Source organism: Vicia villosa, linkage group LG5, assembly GCF_029867415.1.
Source record: "Vicia villosa cultivar HV-30 ecotype Madison, WI linkage group LG5, Vvil1.0, whole genome shotgun sequence".
In the NCBI taxonomy this organism is placed as follows: Eukaryota; Viridiplantae; Streptophyta; class Magnoliopsida; order Fabales; family Fabaceae; genus Vicia; species Vicia villosa.
The window spans coordinates 112,567,201-112,593,304 of record NC_081184.1 but is presented as its reverse complement, the minus strand read 5'-3'; the positions used below and the strand labels follow the sequence as shown (position 1 = coordinate 112,593,304).

At 36.3% G+C, this 26,104-nt stretch overlaps 3 protein-coding genes and 1 long non-coding RNA gene across 5 annotated transcripts; 1 reads left to right on the top strand and 3 right to left on the bottom strand.

The window, feature by feature from the left end:
- The first annotated feature begins 331 nt into the window (after positions 1-331).
- On the top strand, positions 332-7,691 carry LOC131602024 (DNA damage-repair/toleration protein DRT100-like). The gene is made up of 2 exons (XM_058873970.1): positions 332-958; positions 7,067-7,691. Exons 1-2 carry the CDS (start codon positions 364-366, stop codon positions 7,615-7,617), a joined length of 1,146 nt encoding a protein of 381 aa, XP_058729953.1. The 5' UTR covers positions 332-363; the 3' UTR covers positions 7,618-7,691.
- On the bottom strand, positions 4,723-6,224 carry LOC131602025 (uncharacterized). The gene is made up of 5 exons (XR_009283904.1): positions 6,133-6,224; positions 5,774-6,047; positions 5,484-5,672; positions 5,131-5,382; positions 4,723-5,023 (listed from the first exon to the last, which is right to left on the bottom strand). It is a non-coding gene; the product is annotated as an uncharacterized LOC131602025 (long non-coding RNA).
- Positions 7,692-7,813: 122 nt separating the features above from the next.
- LOC131602023 (uncharacterized) lies at positions 7,814-13,149 on the bottom strand. 2 transcript variants are annotated; one of them, XM_058873969.1, is made up of 13 exons: positions 13,035-13,149; positions 12,257-12,759; positions 11,846-12,048; positions 11,567-11,764; positions 11,247-11,318; positions 10,743-10,838; positions 10,465-10,544; positions 10,220-10,295; positions 9,750-9,960; positions 9,416-9,612; positions 9,127-9,232; positions 8,820-8,909; positions 7,814-8,724 (listed from the first exon to the last, which is right to left on the bottom strand). In XM_058873969.1, exons 2-13 carry the CDS (start codon positions 12,753-12,755, stop codon positions 8,018-8,020), a joined length of 2,535 nt encoding a protein of 844 aa, XP_058729952.1. In that variant the 5' UTR covers positions 12,756-12,759; positions 13,035-13,149; the 3' UTR covers positions 7,814-8,017. The 2 variants fall into 2 exon arrangements, with proteins under 2 accessions (XP_058729952.1, XP_058729951.1); XM_058873968.1 differs by lacking the exon at positions 13,035-13,149 and adding an exon at positions 12,892-13,008.
- Positions 13,150-20,917: 7,768 nt separating this feature from the next.
- On the bottom strand, positions 20,918-25,766 carry LOC131602022 (uncharacterized). The gene is made up of 13 exons (XM_058873967.1): positions 25,543-25,766; positions 24,912-25,410; positions 24,628-24,830; positions 24,349-24,546; positions 24,086-24,157; positions 23,767-23,862; positions 23,475-23,554; positions 23,229-23,304; positions 22,777-22,987; positions 22,472-22,668; positions 22,174-22,279; positions 21,854-21,943; positions 20,918-21,763 (listed from the first exon to the last, which is right to left on the bottom strand). Exons 2-13 carry the CDS (start codon positions 25,408-25,410, stop codon positions 21,036-21,038), a joined length of 2,556 nt encoding a protein of 851 aa, XP_058729950.1. The 5' UTR covers positions 25,543-25,766; the 3' UTR covers positions 20,918-21,035.
- Between the last annotated feature and the right edge of the window lie 338 nt (positions 25,767-26,104).

Sequence of the window (26,104 nt, the reverse complement as noted above, 5' to 3'; positions counted from 1 at the left end):
AAAACAAACATTGAAAGAAAATGGAAAATCAAACGTCACACAAAGACGACAAACAAAACAATATCGCACTCAGACGATAAATCATTCATTTTTTTTAAGGTAGTTAAAAAACACCACATGCAGATGATTCACACTATTTTACCTAATTGCTTTCTACCATTGTAGAATCATCACTTTATAAAAACAAAAATAAAAGATTGCCATTTACAAAATTCCTTTCTTGTTAACAGAACCATGCACTGTTACATTAATCCTTATATCACAAGCATGTAGATATCCCCTTATATAAACACTAAGTAACACTTGTATAATTACTCACTCCAATCTACATAGCAAGTCAAATAATTCATAAACCAAAGAAAAATGTGTGGTGCTAGAACAATTTTAGCAATGTCATTATTACTAGTGACCTTACAAATTCTCAGTGTCTCATCATGTCCTCCTTCTGAATGGGCAGCACTCATGTCCTTCAAAGCAGCTCTTAACGAGCCTTACTTCGGAATCTTCCATTCCTGGAGAGGTACCAACTGTTGCTACAATTGGTATGGCATCAGCTGCGACCCGACCACACGTCGTGTCGCAGAGATCATACTCCCTGGCCTCACCGTGGGAGACAATCATCGCCGCTACAAACACACCAAAACCACAACAAGTGGATACATGACTGGACACATCTCTCCGTCAATTTGCAACCTCACACGGATTTCTAGCATTACTATCTCCGACTGGAAGGGTATTTCGGGAAATATTCCTGAATGTATCACGAGACTAAATTTTCTCCAAATTATAGATCTCTCCGGAAATATGATTTCCGGAAAGATTCCATATAATATAGGACATCTTACTCAGCTTATGATGCTCAACCTCGCAGACAATCATATCTCAAAAAGAATTCCAGCTACACTTGTAAACCTCGTTAATTTAATGCAACTCGATCTTCGCAACAATGCCATAGAAGGTGATAAGAAGTTGGATAGGCCCAAGAGAGAAAAGAAAATTTCTGTTTTACTCAAAGATTATTATTATTAAGTAGGTGCTATTAGTAGTTTTTTTGTTGGTTCCTTTTCTTTGTTGTGGGCCTTTTTATGTTCAGCCCATTTAGAGGATAAACCCTAGCTATTTATATTGTAGTTTGCTGAATATTGAAGCTATGAAGAAAGTATGAAGCTTGTTTAATGTCAATTTCTTTTTATGCCATTTAGATCTAAATTTAACCTAGCTATATCTAACATTGGTGCTTTCATCTCCTTCCTCTCATCCCTCCCATGGCTCCCCCTAAACCTCCCAACCCATCTTCTAAAGAAATTTTAGAAGAAGCCCTTCAAATCACTACCTTAAACCTAAACAATGCTATGCAAGAGACACAAGAGCAAATGGATGTAAGATTCCACCAAATATCTACAGAATTATCCAACCTCCAAACAAGGTTTGATAATGACAAAAGTGTGGAAGACTCTAGATTTGACTCCCTCATGTCTGCCATCAACAAACTAGCTACTCAAAAGGAACAGCAGCAAGTCCTTACTCCTAGTTCCGTTACTGTTCACGGATCTGGCAGCAACAGCAAATCTGCCACTATTCACGGATCTGGAAACAATGCTGCCTCCGCTACTGTTCACGGTACAGTACCGCCACCCAGCACCGCTACTGTTCATGGGACAGCAGCAGCTTCAGGTATGCTACACAACCCAATATCTCCTTCTAGGGTTCCTACACCCAATTTTCACAATCTGTCACCTACAAACACCCCTTTGAGAAATTCTGCTACTTTCTCAAACACACATGCCCAGCCTACACCCACAAAATACCATAATCCTCACATCCCTACAACATTCATACCCTACCCTCCTATTCCCACAATATTATCATCCTCTCAACCTTTCAATATTCCCTATTCCCAACAACCCCCTTTTTCACAATTTCCTTCCCAACACTCATATCCAAATCTCTCCCATATACCACCCTTACCAACAGCACGCACCCCAAAACTCGAACTACCTATGTTTGATGGATCTAGCCCTCTTGATTGGTTATTTCAAGCGGAGCAATTTTTTAATTTTTATAATATGCCACCTGAAAACCGCTTATCCTTAATTTCCTTTTACATGAAGGGTGATGCCCTTAGTTGGTTTAAATGGATGCATAATAGTCATTTATTATCTGATTGGGTTTCTTTTACAAGAGCTTTAGAGTTGCGTTTCGGCCCATCAACTTATGATAATCATCAGGCAGAACTGTTCAAATTAAAACAAGAAGGATCCGTTGTTGAGTATCAAACAAAATTCGAACAATTGGGCAATCAAGTGGTGGGTCTACCACAAGATGCTATATTAAATTGCTTTATTTCTGGTCTTAATGCTGATATTAGAAATGAAATGGCAATTCAACGCCCCACAAATATTTCACAAGCTATTGGGTTAGCTAAGTTGATTGAAGCAAAGCTCAAGGAATCTAAACCCAAATTTCCAAAAACCTATGTTAACCCTTATCCCAAACCCAACCAGCTTACCTCTACTACCCCACAACAAAAAGGCCTTTACCATTCCCCAGCCCAATCAACTTTTCGGCCCAACAGCTCCACCCCTTTCCAACAGTCCCCCTTGCCCATTAAAAAATTATCCCAGGCCCAAATTCAGGAACGACGAGCCCAAGGTTTGTGTTTTAATTGTGATGAAAAGTTCATTCCAGGACATAAGTGTACAACAGGCAGATTCTTAATTCTACTATGTGATGATGAGGCCATAGAACATCATCAATTGTTGAATGAACAACAAGAAGTCCTTAAAGAGACAGAGCCAGAAGATACTTATTTTCAATTATCTACTCAAGCACTAACAGGTCAATTCTCTCCTCAAACTCTCAAATTTCGAGGAACTATTGGTGGATTACCGGTTATGATCTTAGTGGACACAGGCAGCACCCACAATATACTACAACCTCGCATCGCCCAGCACCTTAATCTAAAAACTACTCCAATTCCCCAATTTTCAGTTATGGTGGGAAATGGCTCTCACCTTCAATGTGAAGGTATTTGCAACAATGTCAAATTGATTTTAAAGGAACAACAGTTTCAATTGCCTTTCTACCTCCTACCTATTGAGGGAGCTGATGTAGTCCTAGGTATGGCTTGGTTAAGGACACTTGGAACCATTCAAGCAGATTTCTCTATTCCATCAATAACCTTCAACCACAATAACTCACCAATGACCTTACAAGGAGATTCTGCCACACTTCCCAAACACACCACCTTTCACCAATTTAAACAACTTGTCAACCAAGACTCGATTGCGTCACTACATCTCATGATTTTTCAACCCAGCCCACCCTCTCTTTCAAACAAACAACCTTCCCTTCTAGAAAAACTTCCCACAAATACTGCACCTCAAATTACCAAACTACTTCACAAATTTTCCAAAATCTTTCAAAATCATACAAGTTTTCCCCCACCTAGACCACATGATCACCACATAAACTTACTTCCCAACACCCCCCCAGTCAACGTTAAGCCCTATAGATACCCTCACTCCCAAAAGACTGCTATGACTACCATCATTAATGACATGCTTAAAGAAGGTTTGATCACTCCCAGTCACAGCCCTTTCTCATCCCCAGTTTTATTAGTAAAAAAAAAAGATGGAACTTGGCGATTTTGTGTTGACTACCGAGCTCTTAATGCGGTAACAGTTAAAGACCGATTCCCCATTCCCACAATAGATGAATTGCTAGACGAACTGGGTTCTGCTAAGTGTTTTACCAAATTAGATCTACGCTCAGGTTATCACCAGATCCGAATGGCATCTCAAGATACACATAAAACGGCTTTTCGTACTTTCGATGGACACTATGAATTCTTGGTCATGCCCTTTGGCTTGACAAACGCACCCTCTACTTTCCAATCAGCCATGAATGATCTTTTGAGACCTTACTTGAGAAAATTCGTTTTAGTTTTTTTTGATGATATTCTAATCTATAGTTCCAATTTTACTGACCACCTAGCTCATTTACAGATTATTTTTGAGTTACTAATGTCCAATTTTTATGTGGTAAAGTTGTCTAAATGTGTGTTCGCAGTTTCTAAGGTTCATTACCTAGGACATGTTATATCTCAAGGGACAGTAGCACCAGATGCAGAAAAGATTAAGGCAATTTTGGATTGGCCTCAACCGCGTTCTCTCACGACACTCAGAGGGTTTTTGGGCCTTACCGGTTTTTATCGCAGATTTGTAAAACAATACGCCGCTCTCGCCGCTCCCCTCACCGATTTGCTACGATCCACTAAATTTGTTTGGAGTACATCAGCGGCCGCAGCCTTTACAGAATTACAGAAACGAATGACCGACATGCCGGTCTTATCTCTACCAGATTTTACAAAGAAATTTGTGGTTGAAACAGACGCTTCAGGAGTTGCCGTCGGTGCTGTGTTATCCCAAGATGGTCATCCGATCGCCTTCTTCAGCAAGAAGTTATGCCCGCGTATGCAAGCTGCTTCAGTATATGTGAGGGAGATGTTCGCTGTCACAGAAGCGATAAAAAAGTGGCGTCAGTATTTAATCGGTCAAGAGTTCAATATCTACACAGATCAAAAAAGCTTGCGTAATCTATTGCTACAGAAAATCCAAACTCCAGAGCAACAGAAATGGGCAGCAAAGCTGCAAGGATTTAATTTTCAGATATTTTACAAACCTGGTAAGTCCAACGTGGTTGCAGACGCTTTGAGTCGGAAATACACAGCGGAAGAGCCCATGTTACTTGCTTTGTCCTCCCCCATTCCTGATATCCTCTCCAGTTTGCGTGAATATTATGCCACAAATGAGTCAGGAAAGAGTTTGGTCAGAAGCCTTATTCAAAATGAAACTCAGACTGACTACACAATTTCAAATGGATTGTTATTCTACAAAGCCAAGATTTTTATACCTGATTTCCAACAGATCCGTCCCAAGCTCCTTGCTGAATTTCACGCAACACCAACAGCAGGTCATTCAGGACTAAAAGCAACCCTTTCACGCATTTCTGCTTCTTTTTGCTGGCCAGGTTTATACAAAGAGACAAAGGAGATGATTCAGAAATGCAGTGAATGTCAACATAACAAGTATCTAACACATAAGAAACATGGGCTACTTCAACCATTACCTGTCCCTAAGCAAGTCTGGGAAGACATCTCGATGGACTTTATCACACATTTGCCAAACTCCTTCGGTCACACAACTATATGGGTTATTTGCGATCGTCTTACCAAATCTGCTCACTTTATCGCCATGCCCTCTCATTTCACAGCTCAGGATCTTGCTAAACGCTTTATAGTCGAAGTCGCTCGTCTCCACGGTCAACCGAAGTCGATTGTCTCCGACAGGGACCCATTGTTTCTCAGTACCTTTTGGAAAGCTTTTTTTAAAGAACAAGGTACAATGTTAAGATACAGCACAGCATATCATCCCGAAACGGATGGGCAAACAGAAGTTATTAACAGATCAATTGGAACGTACCTTCGCTGTTTTGTCAGTTCTCAGCCAAAGAAGTGGTACAAGTTTCTTCACCTTGCAGAATATTGGTACAATACTTCACATCATTCTGCCATTCAAATGACTCCGTTCCGGGCACTCTATGGTCGCGACCCACCTTCCTTGGTTGACTATGTTGAGGGATCTGTCTCAGAACCGGTACTAGCAGAACTCCTGCAACAAAGACAAGCGATTTTTCAAACTTTAAACCAAAATCTGTTTAAAAGCCGGATCCAGATGGAGAAACAAGCGAATACAAAGAGAAGGGAGCTTACTTTTCAAATCGGAGATCTTGTTTTACTCAAGCTTCAGCCATATCGCCAACAAACCGTCCAAACACGTTCATCTCAGAAGTTAGCTTCACGTTTCTTTGGTCCTTTTACCATCATCAAACGAATCGGACAAGTAGCGTACATGTTGGATCTCCCCTCTACCTCTCGTGTTCATCCCGTTTTTCACGTCTCCTTGCTACGCCCTTACTATGGTCGTGAACCGGTTACAGATTTCCGCGATATTCCACCTTCACACCTCCTCCCCGTTCATTCGGATCTGCAAGACAAAGCTGTTGAGTTAGAAGCTGATAAGATAACAGAGATCCATGAGACAAGTAGTAATTCTGTGAAAAAGATCTTACCCGCTATGGTAGGTCGCAATCAGATGCAACGAGAGGACCGGAAGAATATGGATGGATTTCAGAAGGTTTTTATTCAGAAGAAAAAAGTTTTGAATAATGTTCAAGAAAAGAGAGAGAGAACTTCGTTTGAAGAAGAAGAGGAAAAGGGTCTAAATGATTATGGCAAGCAAAATGAAGTCTTAAGTGTTTCAACTTCAAAGTACAAGTCTGAACACCCACGTGATATGCTATCCACTCCGGATCTCAACGGATCTCTTCAACCTGTTTCTGAGCCGTTCGATGAAGATCCAAAGGCCAGCACTTTGTCCCAAACACAGCTGTACCCAACTACTTTGCCTATTCCCAACGCGCATGCTGTACCCTCCTTTACTTCTCCAACACACAAACAGCTGTGTTCCACTCACACAGCCGCGGCGCTTCCTGGGGCAGACACGTGTCCCACGCGTGTTTCCAAAACCACAGCTCCCAAACAGCTGTTTCCCTCTTCAGCAGCGGCGGTATTTCCTCAAGACAAGTGTGCTGTTTCTTTTTCTCCAAACCCTAATGTTGGTAAGAGTGCACCCGGCCCAACTCTGTTAAGCTCCCATCAAGGCCCAAACAAATTTAACTCTCCTCACATGAACCTTGAGGACAAGGTTCCTATTGGGGCTATGAGTATTGATAAGAAGTTGGATAGGCCCAAGAGAGAAAAGAAAATTTCTGTTTTACTCAAAGATTATTATTATTAAGTAGGTGCTATTAGTAGTTTTTTTGTTGGTTCCTTTTCTTTGTTGTGGGCCTTTTTATGTTCAGCCCATTTAGAGGATAAACCCTAGCTATTTATATTGTAGTTTGCTGAATATTGAAGCTATGAAGAAAGTATGAAGCTTGTTTAATGTCAATTTCTTTTTATGCCATTTAGATCTAAATTTAACCTAGCTATATCTAACAGAAGGCCCCATTCCCGGGAACATCGGCCGGCTTAGAAAGCTGAACCGAGCGTTATTAAGTCACAATAGAATACACGGTCGAATTCCGCGGTCCTTTTCAAATATTTACGGGCTAGCTGACTTAGACCTGTCATTAAACCAGTTATCCGGTCCAATTCCGTTTTCATTAGGACAAATGTCGGTTCTGGATTCGCTGAACCTGAAGTATAACAACTTGAGCGGAAGGATTCCGAGGTCTTTGTTGGCTTCTAGAATGAGCCATTTGGATTTGAGTAGAAATGCTCTGAGAGGACCTATACCAGATGTGTTTAGTGAAATCTCATATTTCATAAACATTGATCTATCATATAACAGTTTGAACGGTTTGATTCCTAAGTCAATGGTGTTAGCCACTTACATTGGCCATGTCGACTTTAGTCACAACCACCTCTTTGGGAGGATTCCGGTTGCTTCTTCGTTAAGTCATCTTCAGCCAGAATCGTTCCAACACAATGGACGCCTTTGCGGCAAGCCACTTCAACCATGCACTCATAGTCGCGTACAGAAACATGAATAAATAGGTTTGGGTTAGGATGGATAAACCCAAATATAAAAATTTATTATTATTATGATTACTTAATTAACGCAAGTATAGCCTTTGTAATTTTATTGTCTCTTTAAAGTTTCAAACATGTAACATATAGCATGTATGCTAAAGTATGATTTTAGAACTTAGTTTAAAATAAACATTTGATATTTACAATATGTAGAAATAAAAAGAGTGTATAAATTTTGCTTTAAATTATAATAGATGAATAAAACAATCCACTAATCCATTTATATTCCACTGAGAAATCAGAAGAAAAAATTTAATCCATTCCATACATTTAGAGCACCAAGCACATGAAATCCATGCACTAATCTTTCTACAAATGAATTTTCATTATTTGAATTGAACCTTTCTAGGATAAACTTATTTAACCTTGAATGTTGAAATAAACTGTATAATGTTCATCCCGGAAGTTGAACAATGGCTCTAAAATAAAGTCCTGGTATATACCTTTAGCTACAAAGCTAATAGGATGGTACTGCTTTAATCCTTTCCCAAAAACAAAACTTGTTGCTTGGTTAAAACTAGCTTCAGAATCAGACTTGCACTTGAGCTTAAGTCCTGAACCAGGGCTCATATCACTATGCACGTAACAATCTTTATTGCTTTCTGATTCTAAAGATACGGTCTGATTTCGTCTGTCCAATCCTGGTACGACTAGAAATTTCGAAGAAGGTCCGTCGTGGGAGGAATCTACCATGATAAGAGGTTGGTCTGGTCCTTGGTGACTTACGGTCATTCCAGGTAGATCAATTGGTTCTAAAATCACTGATTTACTAGTAGCATCTTTTTGGATAAGTCTAAAGGTAGCATAAAGAGCGAACTCGGTTCCAGCTGCAGGTAAGTTTTGCATTGAGAGTGATTGGTTTGTGTTTGTTATAACAAAAGTTGAGTTTTCAAAGTCTTGTGACAAAGAAACTAGTTGATCATTGTAACTGGAAGGAATTGGAGTAATCCAATCCGCAACAGATGTGTTAGCACCCGCTTTAATGTCCCAATTTCTGGAGGTATGACCGGCGAGAAGATATGGTCCATAAAGAATTGCTTGGAGAGATGCAAATTCAGGTCTTTCATCTGAGTTTAATTTGAAAACACAAAATCACTAATGTAAACACATTCTTTGATGAAATATATGTATATTTCTTTCATAGATTATCTTGAAAAGCTACCTTTTATGGCTTCTGTTCTGAGGATAAGCGGAAACTGAAGAGCCAGCTTGTCACCAGCACTCCACTGGCGTGTGATTGACAAAAAATTCCCTAGAGGTTAAGACAGTAAAATATTATTTCCATGTTTCAAATGTTAATTTTTCCTGCTATAGGAAAATACATAAACATGTATAGTTCACTAGTGTGTATGTCCTGTCTTAAATATGAAAGGCAAGGGCTTGTTCTTTTTCGTCGTTTTTATATTTTGGTGATTACACATTCTAGCATCCATCACCATGAGATAAGGGAAGTAAAGACAGATTCAGACCTGGAGCTGGCAGAGATAAAGTTTCAGTATTCAATATTGCCTTGGCACCATCGGCGTGAGTCCAAGATGGTAGACGAAAGTTCAATGTTGACGAAGTCCCAATTTTCTGCAGAGATCAAGTTTTGAAATGATGGGTTGTAGTCAGAAAATATGGAGGATCTAATATCACATATCTTGTTGATTTCTTATATAAAGCTAAACAAATGGCATTATAAATTTATAACCTCAAAACTCCAATAACTATCATGAAAAGATATGTGGCTAAATGAGAAGCAATAAGACAATGTACCTCATTAGGAGAGAAGGTAAATGAAACTCGTAGGTAAGGGTCCGACGAAGCAGCTGGAATAACTGTCTGAGTGAGCAAAACTTTCCCAGATTTCCAATTAAATGAGCTTGATATATACTGAATGATGTATAGACTAGGACTATTCCCTTCCTCTTCAAAATATATAGAGTCTCCCAGCTTTGAAAATGATTCAATTCCTAATGACAAAGGAAAAATAAATTGAGAATAGCACTCTAGTAAGAGAACAGAGGAGTTTACAATAAATTAGTACCCGGGGTGATTTTTTTTTTTTTCAAAGTAAACAAAATCTTAAAAGGACTATGCAGTTACCCACCTGTTCCATAGCAGCACCAGAATGAATTAAATGGTGTTCCCCAACCATGATAAGTTTTAGCTTTGGAAACCCCATTTGCTAGAGGAAGCATATAAATCATCACCCCAGGATCTGTTCCTCTTTGAACACCAAGTACACCATTTGTTAAGGCGCGCTCATAATAATCTGCATAAGAGACTTCTTTGGTCCATCTGAACAAGTGGCGTGAAACCTGAAATCAATATTTGGCAACATGAACGCTTCAACAGAAATAAACTATGGATCATCCCTGAATATCAAGTAGTATGTATGTAATACTGACCTAGGAACACATTCAAGCATAATTCATAAGTATAATACCAATGAGTTACAATGTGATAATAAATCTTCCCTCTTCGACAGTTAAAAGAAATTCTATGAAAATTTTCCTGAGGATTACATGACGAACTAATAGAATCATGACTCATGAGTGATTGGTCATTTAGTTGTACCTTCAACATATTATAAGTTGTGCAGGATTCTTCATTCTCTGTTGACATGGTGTCTGCCATTCTCTTTGGATTTTTCCTGCACAAATTGAAATAAAAAGACTTCAGAAAGAAATCTAGAACTGGTTATCATGTAAAAATAAAGCAGCAAAAACTTTCTGCTTGAATTTCTTAAAGAAATCAAATTCTATGAATAATTTTAAATGCAAATGAAAAAACTGAAACTTAAAAGGATGATATCTAAGTACCAGAACTCGCCGACTGATGTCCCTCCCGTTGCATAGCTGTGTGAAGAGTTTACAATGCTCATAAAGAATGTCCCAATATCCTAACAAACCAAAACACACTTAAAAAATTGAAAGGCTAGGGGCGTTTTAATGATTATTATCCTCAAGTTTACCCTCAAAACATTAAAATTGGAAAAATAAATAAATTATATTACACCAATGCATAGAAAATAAACATAATTTTCTGAAAACTTTGTGAAAATTAAATCAGTAATCTACAATGTGCATAAGGAACTCACCTTATAAAGTGGATCACCCGTGACTTCATACCGCATTTGAGCTCCAACAACAATTGGGATGTGTGTATTAGCGTGAAAATCAGCTATGTCATCAGCCTACAAGAAAAAAGAGAGTTTCAAAAATAGTTCTTGGGACCAGTCATAAAACTAAATACAATTTCTAAACTAGAATACAAATACCCGAGTTCAACATCCAACTATTTAATTGCTATATTTGGAGATGAGCACAACAATATTATATATAACATTCAAGTAGAGGACACTATTTTAAATACAGAAGTTAAGTTAAAAAATAAGGCTATAATTAAATTTTACACCAAACTTTCTCGTATATATTGTATGTTATGTATGCACTTTATGTATTGCTCATCTGAGAGCTAACATTAGTTATAACTTTATAAGTGCTCTCTTAAAATTAATTTGAAGAACAGCTGCAACCTCTTGAAATTTTCAGCCAAAACTAACCAAAACAAAATTATCTCATAACAAATATTGATGAGTTACCTCTACTGAAAGCAACCCTAAAAAGCATGGTTTGTCGAAAAGGTGAGCCAACAATAGATGCTTTGAATCCCCCTGCATATTTGTATAACATGACAGTTTTACTTCAGAATAACCAGGCACCATGTGCTATAATAGTATAATCATTAAATTTGTTTCACATATGGCATGCTTAATAAAATTAATCAACTATGGAATAGAATCCATATCTGTTAAATTCTACAATTCAAAGCAACATAGTTACATAGTCAACAAGTGAAAAACTTTGTATAAAACACGTGAAACAAGAGAGTTAAAGAAACTACATGGACTAGTTAACCTACCGTTACGCTATATAATTTGTAAAGGACATCATTCATTCCTCCAGTTTCCTCATTCAGGGAATCATAGTGTCTATGTACAGTGTACTTTGTTATTACATTCTTCACTCGGTTGTAAAAGTAATCGACCATCCATGTCAACATTTTTAGAGCTTGAGGATTTCCAGCTATAGTATGTTGATCCAACAAGCCAGCCATGATCTGTCAAAGTTGAGTAATTGAGATCACACAATGTTAAGGCCAAAAGCACTTTCGTAAGTCAAAATCTAGTCTTGCTTATACCTTGTGAACTGTGTAATAGGGAGCCCAAACAGGTTGATTAGCTTCAAATCGATCAAAAAAGTCAGCGGGAAATGCAGATAAATATCCTGTTCCAATTTTCTCCTGACAAGCGGATAGACCGGTAACAAGAGCTGACATTTTCTTCTTCAGACTATCGTTCTTTGTGCTGGCCCACATTAGAGCTGATGCACTCAAGTAATGCCCTTCACATGATCAAAAAACAAGCAAATATAAATTAACCTTCAAAAGTGAAATGCAGAAGCTGAAAATTGCAGCCAGGACCAGGAGTAGAGTTCTCGTGAGAACTGAACAGAACATGCACCCCAGAATTCATTAAGACAGTTGCCAAAGACCATGATACAAATACAAATGAAGAACATAAACATGACGATGAATAAAGTAAAATCATACCAACAAAATGTCCTCGGAGTTCCAAACCAGGAGCCTCCCATCCACCATAAGGTGTACCCGGAGTTGGTAATCCAGCCGTCTTCCTGAAGTTCCAAATCATACTATCAACATCTAACATCAACAGATACTCCAAATTAGTCTGCTGTGCCTCAGCATGAACAGAACCTTCCAGTAACCTCACATCCTCAAGAGGAACTTCTTTGAGAAATCCAACAGGTGGCTTAAACACACCCAAATTCTTAACTTTCCTATACATAACACTCCAATCACGCTGGTGGTCTTCTGCCAACAACTTCCTCGGTAACAAATCTGCCCAAGCTGAATCATCAGTCGGTGTCACATGATAATGAGACATAACTTCTTTCTTCCATGTCTCATTCTTTGATACCCCTAATTCATATTGCAACGTATGCGATTGAGTCGGAATGTTTGTGCATTCCCTTCCAGCAGCACAACCACACAGCATGAAGGCCACAATAACATATACAAGAGCCTCCATCTTTCTGAAAATTTCAAAGTAAAAACAAAAATATATCAGAACTTATTTCCTAGAATAAGCACTTGTGAGATCAATTGGGAGAAAAAACCAAAATGAACAAAACTTTTCAGCAAGCATTGGGATTATAGAGCCTAACTGAAGGTAGTGAGAAAGACTAGACACGTGAATGAGAATAAATATAAAAGCAGTAGCAAACAAAAATGGTTGGAATGCTAATAAAGTGCAATGAAAACTTGTACATATGCATAGAGAGAGAAGAAGATGTAGACAATGACTCACGGATGAACCTTTGACAAAAAGATAGCACGGGTTTGATTGAAAGTTTGGAAACAAACATGTTATGTGAAGAATGATTCTTTGTGAAAAACAAAACGAAGATTTGGTGGGAAATGGGAATGATTCACGTGACTTCAAAATAGGGTTTGGATATTGACATATCCAAATAAAACCCAAAACATGGTTTGGTTTTTGAGTCCATCCAATCTGGTTTTTTTGTGAAACCGATTTTTTCAAGCTCGTTGATATTTGTCTTCGTCGAAACTGGAGAAAACACAGTTCCTACATTTTGGTGAATTTTAGGATTTTCTTCTTGGTCCATTGATTCGTGAAAACTCAGTGTGCACTCTTGCATTTTTCTGGGTGAATTTTGTGATTTGGTGTTTAGTGAGGATGTGAGATGAAGGTGGGTTGGATATGGATATATGGAAAAATGGATTTGGATATTTTATTTTTGAAAAATATGGACCGGTTAAAAAACCTTTTTCATTGTAAAAATGGTTTTAGATTTAAATCTAGGTAAATGCTTAATTGAATATGATCTCTTAGACATGATTTGGCATATCTTAATTTTTTGTAATTTCTCTTTACATTTTTATACAAAGGGATGCACATCCGAAAATTTTAAAATATCTTTGGATTTATTCAGAGATATATCTCCGAACACACTAAATCTCATTTTTTGTTAAAATTTAGTTTGGAGATACGTTACCGAATTAACCTTAAAAAAACTCGGAGCTGTATCTTAGAATTTTTCTCATTCCTATATTACTATCATATACAGTTCATTTTGTTATTTGAAACATGAATGTTTTCAAGAGATTGATAGGTTTTATTGTGCATATAATTACACGTCCTCCTTGTTTTCAGTTTGAAAGTTGAATTAAAAATTAACACTATTAACCATAGCATGTTTGATTTATCTACTTTTGCAAGATTAGTTATACATAAGAATTCTATCTTAATAGTCTGGATTTTCATCTCGAAAAAGTTATTTGTCCTGAAATACAAGTCATTATATTTTGTTTACCATTAATTTTTTGGTCATGTCATCTATTTGTTTGTGGGATAATTGACTGAATGAGTAATCTTCTCTAACTTTAAATTATTAGGATGTTTTTGTTGTTGTCAGTGTGTGTATACCCTTTAGTTGTAATGTGTCATATATGTGCTTTTCACCTTGTAGCTGTGAACTCTTTTGAAGTTCAAATAAAATTAATCAACTTTCATTTGTAGGATGGAATTGAAGAATATCATAAACTATGTGGCGGACATGGTTATCTTACTAGCAGTGGTCTAGCTGAGTTAATTGCAGTTTATGTTCCTTGTATTTTTGGAGATACATCTCTGAACTAATTTAAAGATAATTTGGAGATGTATCTCTGAACTAAATTTTGGCAAAAATAATTGGATTTGGTGTGTGTCGCAGCGCGAAAAATACCCAAACGTAAGGAACACTCGAAATACAACAGAGTCGCTACTGATCTTTATTCATTCCAATAGGAAGGGGAAAATATTGAACAAAACCCATGAAAGAAAAGAAATGGTCGTCGCAACCAAAAGTGGATTCGGGAGTCGGTTATGCAAGGGGAAGGTATTAGCACCTCTCACATTCGTTGTACTCAACGGGACCCATTTAGTTAGTTTGCAAATGAGTGTTAGTGTGAAAGTTTGCGATCTTTTACTTATTAATCGAGAAAGAGAGAAGAGGAAGGTTTTTGTTTTTTAAGTTATTGTGCTCGCCAAGGTTTCAAAACCCAGTGTCTACGCGTCCTCATAGTGCAATGAAGATATCAGATCTTCGTAGTTCATGGTAGAAAACCACGAGTTTGTTAGTTGATTTTAAAAGAGTGATGTGTTAGAGATTTCGAACGTTTGAACCTTGAAATTTTGCTCGCTCCTGGAGGCTAAAGTCTTTTATTCGTTTCGTGTCGAAATGGCTAAGACACATTTGTTTATGAAAAGGCTTTCAAGAGTCACAAAAAGGCGAAAAAGAAGTTTGGTTGATTGAGTTGTTTTTATAGGATACAAGTGTCAAATGACCAAGATATTCATCTCGTATTCAAACACTTGGAGAAAGGTTGGATATTCATCCAGCTCGCCCGTTTAATTTTATTTTATTGAAAAGAGTTTGACTAGTTTAATCTTAACTCTTAAACAATGGGTGGGTATCAAATGGCCGAGATATTCATCTCGTATTCAAATACTCGTGAGAAAGGTAGGATATTCATCCAGCTCGCTCGTTCATCGTTTACTAAGTTTGAACTTAACTCGCTTAATTAAAGTGTTTTGATTGGATTGTAATTAATCGAATGGTCGGAATATTCATCTTGTATCCAATTAATCTAGGAAAAGATTGGATATTCATCTAGCTCGTCCATTCAATCCATTTTGATAAGGAAAATATTTTTGTATATGGAAAACGACTTAACATTGAATCAAGCATTTGAAATTTATTATGAAAGCATTTGAGGTGATCGGAAGAAAGACTTGAGGTTGGATCAAGCTTTGCATTACAATTGTTTTTTAGTTTGATTTGGAAAAAGACTCGACGTTGGATCGAGTATTGTTTTGTTCTTTTTATGAAAATGATTAATTTTGAACTAACCTAATCTTAATTAAAAAGCACAAAGCAATAATAAAAAAACAAATGGAAAGCGGTAAAATTATTACAACGCCTCGGGGATGAAAAATACACTTTGTCAAATGGAGATGGAGTGAAGCAATAACATAAAACTAAAATACCTAATTTAGTGCTATGTTAAGCAATCGTAAGGCGGTTCATGAAGGAATCATCTGAGGCTGCACTAATAACTCTATGCGTTTAAATGATTCGAAGATTACTATTGAATTAAACTACAAAATCTCAATGCAAAGCTAGGAACAAAGAGACAAAAAACTAAAGATTATGAATATAACACTATGTTAAGCAATTGTAAGGCGATTCGTGTATGAATCAACCCTATCTGAGACCAGGAAATAGACTCTATGTGTTTAAACGATTCAAAGAGTAATATTAAATTAAACTTTGAAATATAAACCCAAAGCTAACAACAATAGGCAACTCGGTTTCAGATGATCACAAAAGACAAAGCAAAATATCCAAACAAATCATAAAGAGATAAAAAAACATAAAAAATAATATGCATCAAAATGATTAATTAAGTAGACTAATTTACAAGATTAATAAAAAATAATCAAACAAAAATTAGTGAAATAAATGGTAAAGCTAATATTAGTCTAAGAAAAATGATAAAAATAATGAAAACAAAAAGAAATAATAATAAAAAAATTAAATGGGCCAAAAAGAGTGAAAATAGTGGCCCAAGGTGCTGCCAAATAGAAAATACAGGGGTGAGAAGTGTAAATTGCAGCCAAGACCTAACAGGGGATCTTGAGATCTGACTTGGTCAATAGATCTGATGGTTGAAGTGTGCTAGTGTACCGTAAAGGAAGGAAAGGGAGCGTGCATGGGAATACCAAGATAAGCCACCACATCAGTGACAAGTGTCTCACGGTGGAGACATTTATCACCACCACAATAGACAATAATGAAACAAATAAAACTTCTCTCTCTCTCTCTCTCTCCGCTTCAAAACTCATATCCTCACACTACTTCTCTCTCTTCACCCTCGTCTCTCAAGTCTTTGGTATGTGCCACAAGGTAATACATCTTCAGCTCGAGGATAGCTTGAAATTGTACCATGAAAAATTCATGAATAAGCCTATTGAACTAGAGTATTATGTTGATTCTACTGCTGATTCTGAGTTGAGAGCTGAGTTCCTTAAACCTTTTGTTGACCACCATTTGTTGAAATTTATTGGTTTGAGCAAGAAGTTTAACTTTTATCATGGAAAAGCCTTTTACTATAACCTTGAACTTACTATTGCTGGTCTTGAGAGTAAATTCAAGTATTGCGTTGTGAAATTCGAATACCTGACTTTACTAAGTATCTTGGTCTGACTTCTTCTAGTTCAAGTGTAATTGTTGCTAAATTGTATAAGTATAATAAATTTCGTTTTAATCTGTCTATTTCTAAGTCTATGGTTGAAGACATTGGTATTTTAAACTTCCCCATTAGTCAAGTGAAGTTCAACATACGAATTCTCCACTGGACCGTTGTTAAGGTGTTCTACAGGAAGCATAAAATTGCGACAGGGCTGACAACTTTGACCTCTACCTGTCGTGGGATCTTTTTTCAAATAATGGATTTGATTGGGTAGATTTCATTATTGATTGGAGGCTCCACTACAAGGAAAATTCAAAAAGACCTTTGTTTTTCTCTTCTTTTGTGCAGATGATTCTAGAGATTAATGGTAACGTGTCCAAGGAAGAGGACTTGGTTGAAGCTTTAAAGATTCTAGACAAATACAAAGTTTCCATGATGAGGTACTATAGAGACATTGATGGTGTGTATTACTACCTTGAGAAATTTGGCAGGCAAGTATATGATGACCAAATTGTGGAACCAGTGAAGGACCCTTCTGATGAGTCTGGTGCATCCAGTTTTGGGCTATTAACTACTAACATGAAGGCATATTTTGATGAATGGTTCAGGAAATTTTTGGCTAATAATTAGGTTAGGGAATAACGAATCACGACACACAGTAAAGGTGTTGCTAAGGAAGGTGAGGATAGTTGGGTGAACCTGAATGAAGAGTTAAAGTCGAGATGCGGGCTGGTGAATCCCGGGTTATTGCTCAAGTGGATTCAGGGAAAGCTGCTATCGAGCGACTTGGTAGATCTAAACTCATCTTTCCTATTGGTACTTTCGATCTAGATTCAGAGCCATTTGACCCTGATCTTGCACCTCTTGCACTTCCTCTTGTTGAAGCAGCTGATCTACCTTGATTTAGTTTTTATTTCATGCATATCATATCCTAGCATCTGCATCATGTCATCTTTTGGGATATTTATGACGTTTTAGGATTGACTGGCTGATTTGATATGGTTGACTATATTTTGGATTATGTACTTTGTGACAATTTTTTAGTCACGTATATTATGGTATCTTTGTGATTCTTATTTTGCTATATTTTTCTTGATATTTTTATTAAAATTGCGAGTTTGCAAAAATTGGTATTGTATGCTATTTTTATGGTGTTTGTTTAGTTCACTAATTCGACTTTCTCTTTTTAGCTTTTGTATTATCATGAATTTTGTTGTTTGCGTTCTCTCTCTCTCTCTCTCTCTCTCTCTCTCTCTCTCTCTCACTCTCTATTTCACTTTTGTTATTTGTCAAAGAGGGAGAAAGTAACGAGATATTATCGATATTTACGCGCATTAAGTGTTTAATACAGTGGGGGCTTTATAACTCATGGAAAATGTTGTACGCTCATCTGTTATGTGCTAAGGAAATTCACTGGATTCATTATATCGTCAAATTCCAAATAACGCTTTGAATAATTTTTCAACCATAATATCTTAAATTTTCCAAACAACAAAAGGGGAGAGAGAGAGAGAGAGAGAGAGAGAGAGAGAGAGAGAGAGAGAGAGAGAGAGAGAGAGAGAGAGAGAGAGAGAGAGAGAGAGAGAGAGAGAGACTGAAAGTGTAGTCACATTATCGTATGATATCGTTTATTTGTTTTGATGTTTTTGCCAATTTGAATTTATTTTGTTATACTTTATATGTGTATTTGTAATTTGTTTATCACTCAATATTCACGTGTTTTTATTTTGTTCGCTTTTGATTTGTATTATAATTGCTTCAACTATTGTTTTTTTTTACCATTGAGAACCCCCATTACTCAATAAATAAGAGTGTTTAATCCATGATAGTGTCCCTTTTTTAGCCTTGCAAATTTCTCTTTTGTCGTTTCATAAGGTGTGGCTTGAATCCCAAGTTAGAGCTCTTAAATCATAATGTTGAGTTACTTTATTTAAATCAAGTGTTAAGTGTGATTGGAATTAGGAACCTTGTGAAAAATGGAATTTGCCTCTGGATGAATTGACTCAAATCAACAAACGAACATGATTTGAATCACAACCTCACGTGACTCAAATCAAGTGTTACTTATGATTCAAATCAAGTGTCTCCATGAAGCAAAATTTGTGCTATGCTCAGATTGACTCGAATTAAACATATAACTTGATTTGAATCATAATTTCTTCTTGACTCGAATCATAGCTTCACAAATCCAATTTTCCATCTTAAATTTAAATAGTCATTTTTTTAATTAAAGTAAAAAGTGTGTGAAACATGCGGGTTAAAATCCATAGAGACAAAAATGTCAATTTGTCTTCTCTTATTTAGTGTGTCTATACCTATCACCATGAATTTTTCTCTTCTTCTCTAGAACAACCTCTTGAGTGTAATCCATATCAGATTCACTTTTTTGTTGCACGTTGTTCTTGTGCAATTTGTTGTTGTTTTAAGTGAATCCGAGAGAGTGAGTAGATTAATCTTGAAGTATTGTTCATGTTTAATCAAACTCATGATATCAATCAAGAACCAAAACCCATTTATCCAGAAATTTAAGAGAACCTTGTGTGTATGTTCTTCATTCACATTCATCTAATCCTTTGTCTAACACCTTGTGTATTAGAGTATGTGCAAGATAGTTTGACACTGTTCACCTTATTCATCCTTAGTCTTTTTCCATTGTTGAGGACCTTCATCTCTAAAGATTGAGTGTTAAGGGTGACTAGTGGTACATTAAGATATCTAATGTTTTTGTGTGAAGTTTGTTGTTCGTAACAGGTGGAGGTATGATTTCTTAAATGGTGTTTGATCTTTATTGTTATCTATCAAGGAGACAATATCAATATACTCCAAGGAAGACTTTGGCGAGATCAAGTATCAATTGTCCATAAGGCAAAGCTGGAAGTTATCCATCTTTGATGGAGTTGGAGAAAGATTTCTCCCATACAAAGTTAGGAGTTGTCCAATCAACACTTAGCTAATGGTAATTTCTCAGACAAGAAATCGGTGGGACCAGGTGAATTGCCACACACGAATAGTTGGAGCAGGTTATTCTAGAGAGCAAGGTTATTGGATCAAGATCTTTATAGGTCTTGTTCTTGTTAGCAGTTTAAGTGTCTGCATCAACAAAGAGAATTATCGTGTGATAGTTTATTGTAACCAAAATACTTGTATCAAACTTATCAAAATAGGGGAAGATCGTGACCATTTTATAGTGGTTATTAACACCATTGAAGAGTGTAGTAGGTAAAACGAGGATGAATGCAAACCACTATATATATCTGTGTATCTTTTCTTCTTCCCTTATCTCCTTTTAATTTTCTAGTATTCATTAATATCGCTATTGCGATAATGCATTATTGCATTGTTTGCATGCTATATAGGTTAGACCATGCTTATAGAGATTTAATGTATAAGCTTAGGTTTGTGGTGTATCAATATTATTGAATTATCATAAATCCAATTATGTCTTGATAGAACATCTATGTAAAGAGGGAAGAATCTGGCACGAGGATATAAAACAAAAGCGTTCGGAGAAGCATCTCCGGAACTCCCACTAATTTTTGAATAAATAGTGTTTATAGAGATGTATCTTCGAACTTATCTTTTACGCATACAAATATGCATCTACGAATTTACCTTTTACGCATACGGAGATGCGTCTACGAATAAAATTTGGTATTATAGGGGGACTATTCAATTTGCTTTGAGGAATGACTTAAAAAAAATGCGTCCGGAGATGTATTTCCGGATACTAGAGGCACTTGTGAGTTTTTACTGTGATGGTGAGAGGGCACAGATAAGGGTGAAGATATCAACTCCCTAAACTATACTCGTAGTGATGCACTCCAAGTATCATTGTGCCATGATTTCCATTGGTAAAATGAGCTATGGATACATTTTTACTTAAATTTTAATAAATGGATTAAAACAATCCACTATTCATTTATATTCCACTGAAAATTTAGTATAAAAGAAGTAACCCATCCATTTTATATATTTAGAGCACCGTGCACAAGAAATTCAACCGTTAATCTTTCTATAAATATATTTTCATTATTTGAACCTTTCTATGCAAAGCTTACTTAGAATTCCAACTTGCATGACCTTGAGTGTCGAAATAAACTGTATAATACTCATCCCTGAAGTTGAATAATGGCTCCAAAAGAAAATCTTGGTATGCACCTTTAGCCACAAAGCTGATAGGATGGTATTGCCTTAATCCTTTCCCAGAGACAAAACTTGTTGCTTGGTTAAAACTAGCTTCAGAACCAGACTTGCACTTGAGCTTAAGACCTGAACCAGAACTCATATCGCTATACACGTAACAGTTTTTGTTGCTTTTTGATTCTAAAGATACAGTTTGATTTTGTCCGTCCAATCCTGGTACAACTAGAAAATCCGAAGTAAGCCCGTAGAGGGAGGAATCTTCAACGATAAGAGGTTGGTCTGGTCCTTGGTGACTTACAGTATATCCAGGTAGATCAATTGGTTCTAAAACCACTGATTTACTGATAGCATCCTTTTGGATAAGTCTAAAAGTAGCATGAAGAGCGATATCAGTTCCAGGTGCAGGTAAGTTTTGCATTGTGAGTGTTTGGTTTGAGTTTGTTATAACAAAAGTTGAATTATTAAAGTCTTGTGACAAAGAAACTAGTTGGTTATTGTAACTGGAAGAAATTGGAGTAATCGAGTCTGCAACAGATGTGTTAGCACCAACTTTAATTTCCCAATTTTTGTAGGTATGACCGGCGAGAAGATATGGTCCATAAAGAATTGCTTGAAGAGATGCAAATTCAGGTCTTTCATCTGAATTTCATTTGAAAACACAATATCAGTAAACACATTCTTTCATGAAATATATGTATATTTCATTCATAGATTGTCCAGTAAAGCTACCTTTTATGGCTTCTGTTCGAATGATAAGAGGCAACTGAAGGGTCAGCTTGTCATCGGCATTCCATTGTCGCGTGATTGACAAAAAATTCCCTAAAGGTTAAGACAGTAAAATATTACTTTCATGTTTCAAATGTTAACTTTTCCTGCTATAAAGAATACATAATTATGTATGGTTTACTAGTAGTGTGTATGAGTGTGTCCTAACATAAATATGAATGACCTAAGGGCTTGTTCTTTTCCGTTGTTTTTCTTATTGGTGATTAAACATTCTAGCATCTATCAGCGTGAGATAAGTAAGGGAAGTAAAGACAGATTCAGACCTGGAGCTGGCAGAGATATAGTTTCAGTATTCAATACCGCCTTGGCACCATTGGCAAGAGTCCAAGATGGTAGACGAAAGTTCAATGTTGAAGAAGTCCCGTTTTTCTGCAGAGATCAAGTTTTGAAATGATAGGTCGTCGAAGGAAAATATGGAGGATCTTATATTACATATCTTGTTGGTTTCTTAAATAAGGCTCTCAAAAAATGGCATTATAGATTTATAACCTCAAAAGTTCAATACCTATCATCAGAAGATATGTGGCAAAATGAGAAGCAATAAGATAATGTAATAGGTACCTCATTAGGAGAGAAGGTAAATGTAACTCGTAGGTAAGGGTCCGACGAAGCAGCCGGGACAACTGTCTGAGTGAGTAAAACTTTGCCAGATTTCCAATTAAATGAACTTGATATGTACTGAATGATGTATAGACTAGGATTATTCCCTTCCTCTTCAAAATAAATAGAATCTCCCAGCTTTGAGAATGATTCAATTCCTAATGACAAAGGAAAAATAAATTGAGAATAGCTCTCTGGTAAGAGAATTGAGGAGTTTACAACGAATATTACTCAACCGTGATAAGATTTGGGTTTGGATTGCTCACCTGTTCCATAGCAGCACCAGAAAGAATTAAATGGTGTTCCCCAACCATGATAAGATGTAGCTTTGGATTGCCCACGACCTAGAGGAAGCATATAAATCATCACCCCAGGATCTGTTCCTCTTTGAACGCCGAGTACACCATTCGTTAAAGCACGCTCATAATAATCTGCATAAGAGACTTCTTTGGTCCATCTGAACAGGTGGCGTGAAACCTGAAATCAATATTTGGCAGCATGAATACTTCGACGGAAATAAACAATGAATCATCCCTGAAGTAGCATGTTACACTGACGTAGGAACAGATTCAAGCATAATTCATAAACGTAATACCAATGAGGTACAATGTATAATAAGTCTTCCCTCTAACAACTGTTTAAAGAAACTCTGAAAATCTTCTCTAGGATTACATGATGAACTAATAGAATGATGAGTGATTGGTTCATTTGGTTGTACCTTCAACATATTATAAGTTGTGCATGATTCTTCACTCTCTTTTGACAGGGCATCTGCCATTCTTTTTGGATCACTCCTGCACAATAGTTGAGATAAAAGGCTTCAGAAAGAAATTTAGAACTGATTATCATGTAAAAATAAAGGAACGGAAACTTTCTACTAGATTTTCTTTAAGAAATCAAATTCTATGAATAATTTCAATGCAAATGAAAAAAACTGAAACTTAAAAGGATGACATCTTAGTACCAGAATTCGCCGACTGATGTCCCTCCAGTTGCATAGCTGTGTGAAGAGTTTACAATGCTCATAAAGAATGTCCCAATGTCCTAACACACCAAAACACAAGAACTATTCTTAGAAAATTGAAAGGCATGTATAAGGGTGTTGAATGATTATTATCCTCAAGTTATACCTCCAAAACATTAAAATTGAAAAAAGAAATAAATTAGCTTACACCAATAAATAGAAAATAAACATAACTTTCTGAAAACTTAGTGAAAAATAGATTAGTAATCTAGAATGTGCATGAGGAACTCACCTTATAAATTGGATCACCCGTGACTTCATACCGCATTTGAGCTCCAACAACAACTGGGATATGTGTATTAGAATGAAATCCAGCTATGTCATTTGCCTACATAAAAGTTGAAGTTGAAATATAAGGCTATAAATATAATTAAATTTTGCATGTAAACTTTTTGGTATATATTGTGTATTATTTCATCTGAAAGCTAACATTAGTTATAACTTATAAGTGCTCTCATAAAATTAATTTGAAGAAAAGTTGCAACATCTTGAAATTTTCAGCCAAAATTATATCTAACAGAATTATGTCATAATAAATATCAATTAGTTACCTCTAGTGCAAGCAACCCTAAAAAGCACGGCTTGTCGAAAAGGTGAGCCAACAATAGATGCTTTGAATCCCCCTGCATATTTGTATAACATGAAAGAGTCAGTTCAGAATAACCAGGCGCCATGTGCTATGGATTAGAATCCATATCTGTTGATTTATATACTTAAAAGCAACATAGTTACATAGTCAACATGTGAAGATGCATTATATGAACACATGAAACAAAAAGAGAGTTAAAGAAACTACACGAACTAGTTAACCTACCGTTATGCTATATAATTTGTACAGGACATCATTCATTCCTCCAGTTTCCTCATTCAGAGAATCATAGTGTCTATGTACAGTGTACTTTGCTATTACATTCATCACTCGATTGTAAAAGTAATCAACCATCCATGTCAACATTTTTAGAGCTTGAGGATTCCCAGCTTTAACATGTTGATCCAACAAACCATCCATGATCTGTAAAAATTGAGTAATTGAGATCACACAACATTAAGGCCAAAATCACTTACACTAGTCAAAACATAGTTTTTCTTATACCTTGTGAATGGTGTAATAGGGAGCCCAAACAAATTCAATAGCTTCAAATCGATCAAAAAACTCATCAGGAAATGCAGATAGATAGCCTGTTCCGATTTTCTCCTGACAAGCCGATAGACCGGTAACAAGAGCCGACATTTTCTCCTTCAGACTATCGTTCTTTGTGCTCGCCCACATTAAAGCCGAAGCACTCAAGTAATGCCCTTCAATTATAAAAAAAAATATAAAAATCAATTATAAATTAACCTTCAAAAGTGAATTCCAGAAGCTAAAATAAAATTTACCAACAAAATGTCCTCTGAGTTCCAAACCAGGAGCCTCCCATCCACCATACGGTTTACCCGGAGTCGGTAATCCAGCCGTCTTCCTGAAGCTCCAAATCAACCTATCAACATCCAACATCAACAAATACTCCAAATTAGTCCGTTGCGCATCCGCATGAACAGAACCTTCCAGTAACCTCACATCCTCAAGAGGAACTTCCTTGAGGAACCCAACAGGTGGCTTAAACACACCCAAATTCTTAATATTCCTATACATAACACTCCAACCACGTTGATGTTCTTCTGATAAGAACTTCCTTGGTAACAAATCAGCCCAAGCTGAATCATCAGTTGGTGTTACATGATAATGAGCCATCACTTCTTTCTTCCATGTCTCATTCTTTGATACCCCTAGTTCATATCGCAACGTGTGCGATTGAGTCGGAGTGTTCGTGCATTCTCTTCCATAAGAACAACCACACAGCATAAAGGCCACAAAAGCATACACAAGTGCCTCCATCTGAAAAATTCTCAGTCAAAATAAAAATTGATTAACTTATTTCACCTTAACTACTACTAGAATAAGCAATTGTGAAAACAGCTTATCGTAATAAGCACTTATGCTATAGATAATAGATTATAGATTACTCACCAGAGAGAACTGAATTGGAAGCTAAGAAATGGAGAAAAAAATATCAAAAATGAATTAAACTTGAAGGAAGTGAGAAAGACGTAACTTATGAAGGATTATGGTGGGAATGATTCTTTGCGAGAAAGAAAACAAAATTAAGGTGGGAATGATTCATGTGTTTTTGAAAGAATTTGTTTTTAAAATAAAAAATAGAAAAAAGAAATGATAGGAAAAATCTTCAAGTTATGGATTGTTTTTATCTTTGCCTTATCAAAAAATTTGTTTTTATCTTTGAGAAGCAATAGGCAATCAATGTAATAGAAAAGGACATTTAAATTTCATAATGATTTACTTCCTATTTTGATTTTTTAAAATCATTTATATTAGTATTTTTTTATTTGATTGCTGAAACAAACATAGAAAAAAATGAACGGCTAATAACGAATTGCATGAATAAGGATATTTTTTTATGATTTTCTTTTTTTGAGGGGAAGAGAAGAAAGTGGAATGAAAGTTGGTGGAAAATGAATACAAATCGAGATGATTTTTTGATTTTTTTTTTTTTTAGTATAAACAAAAGTGA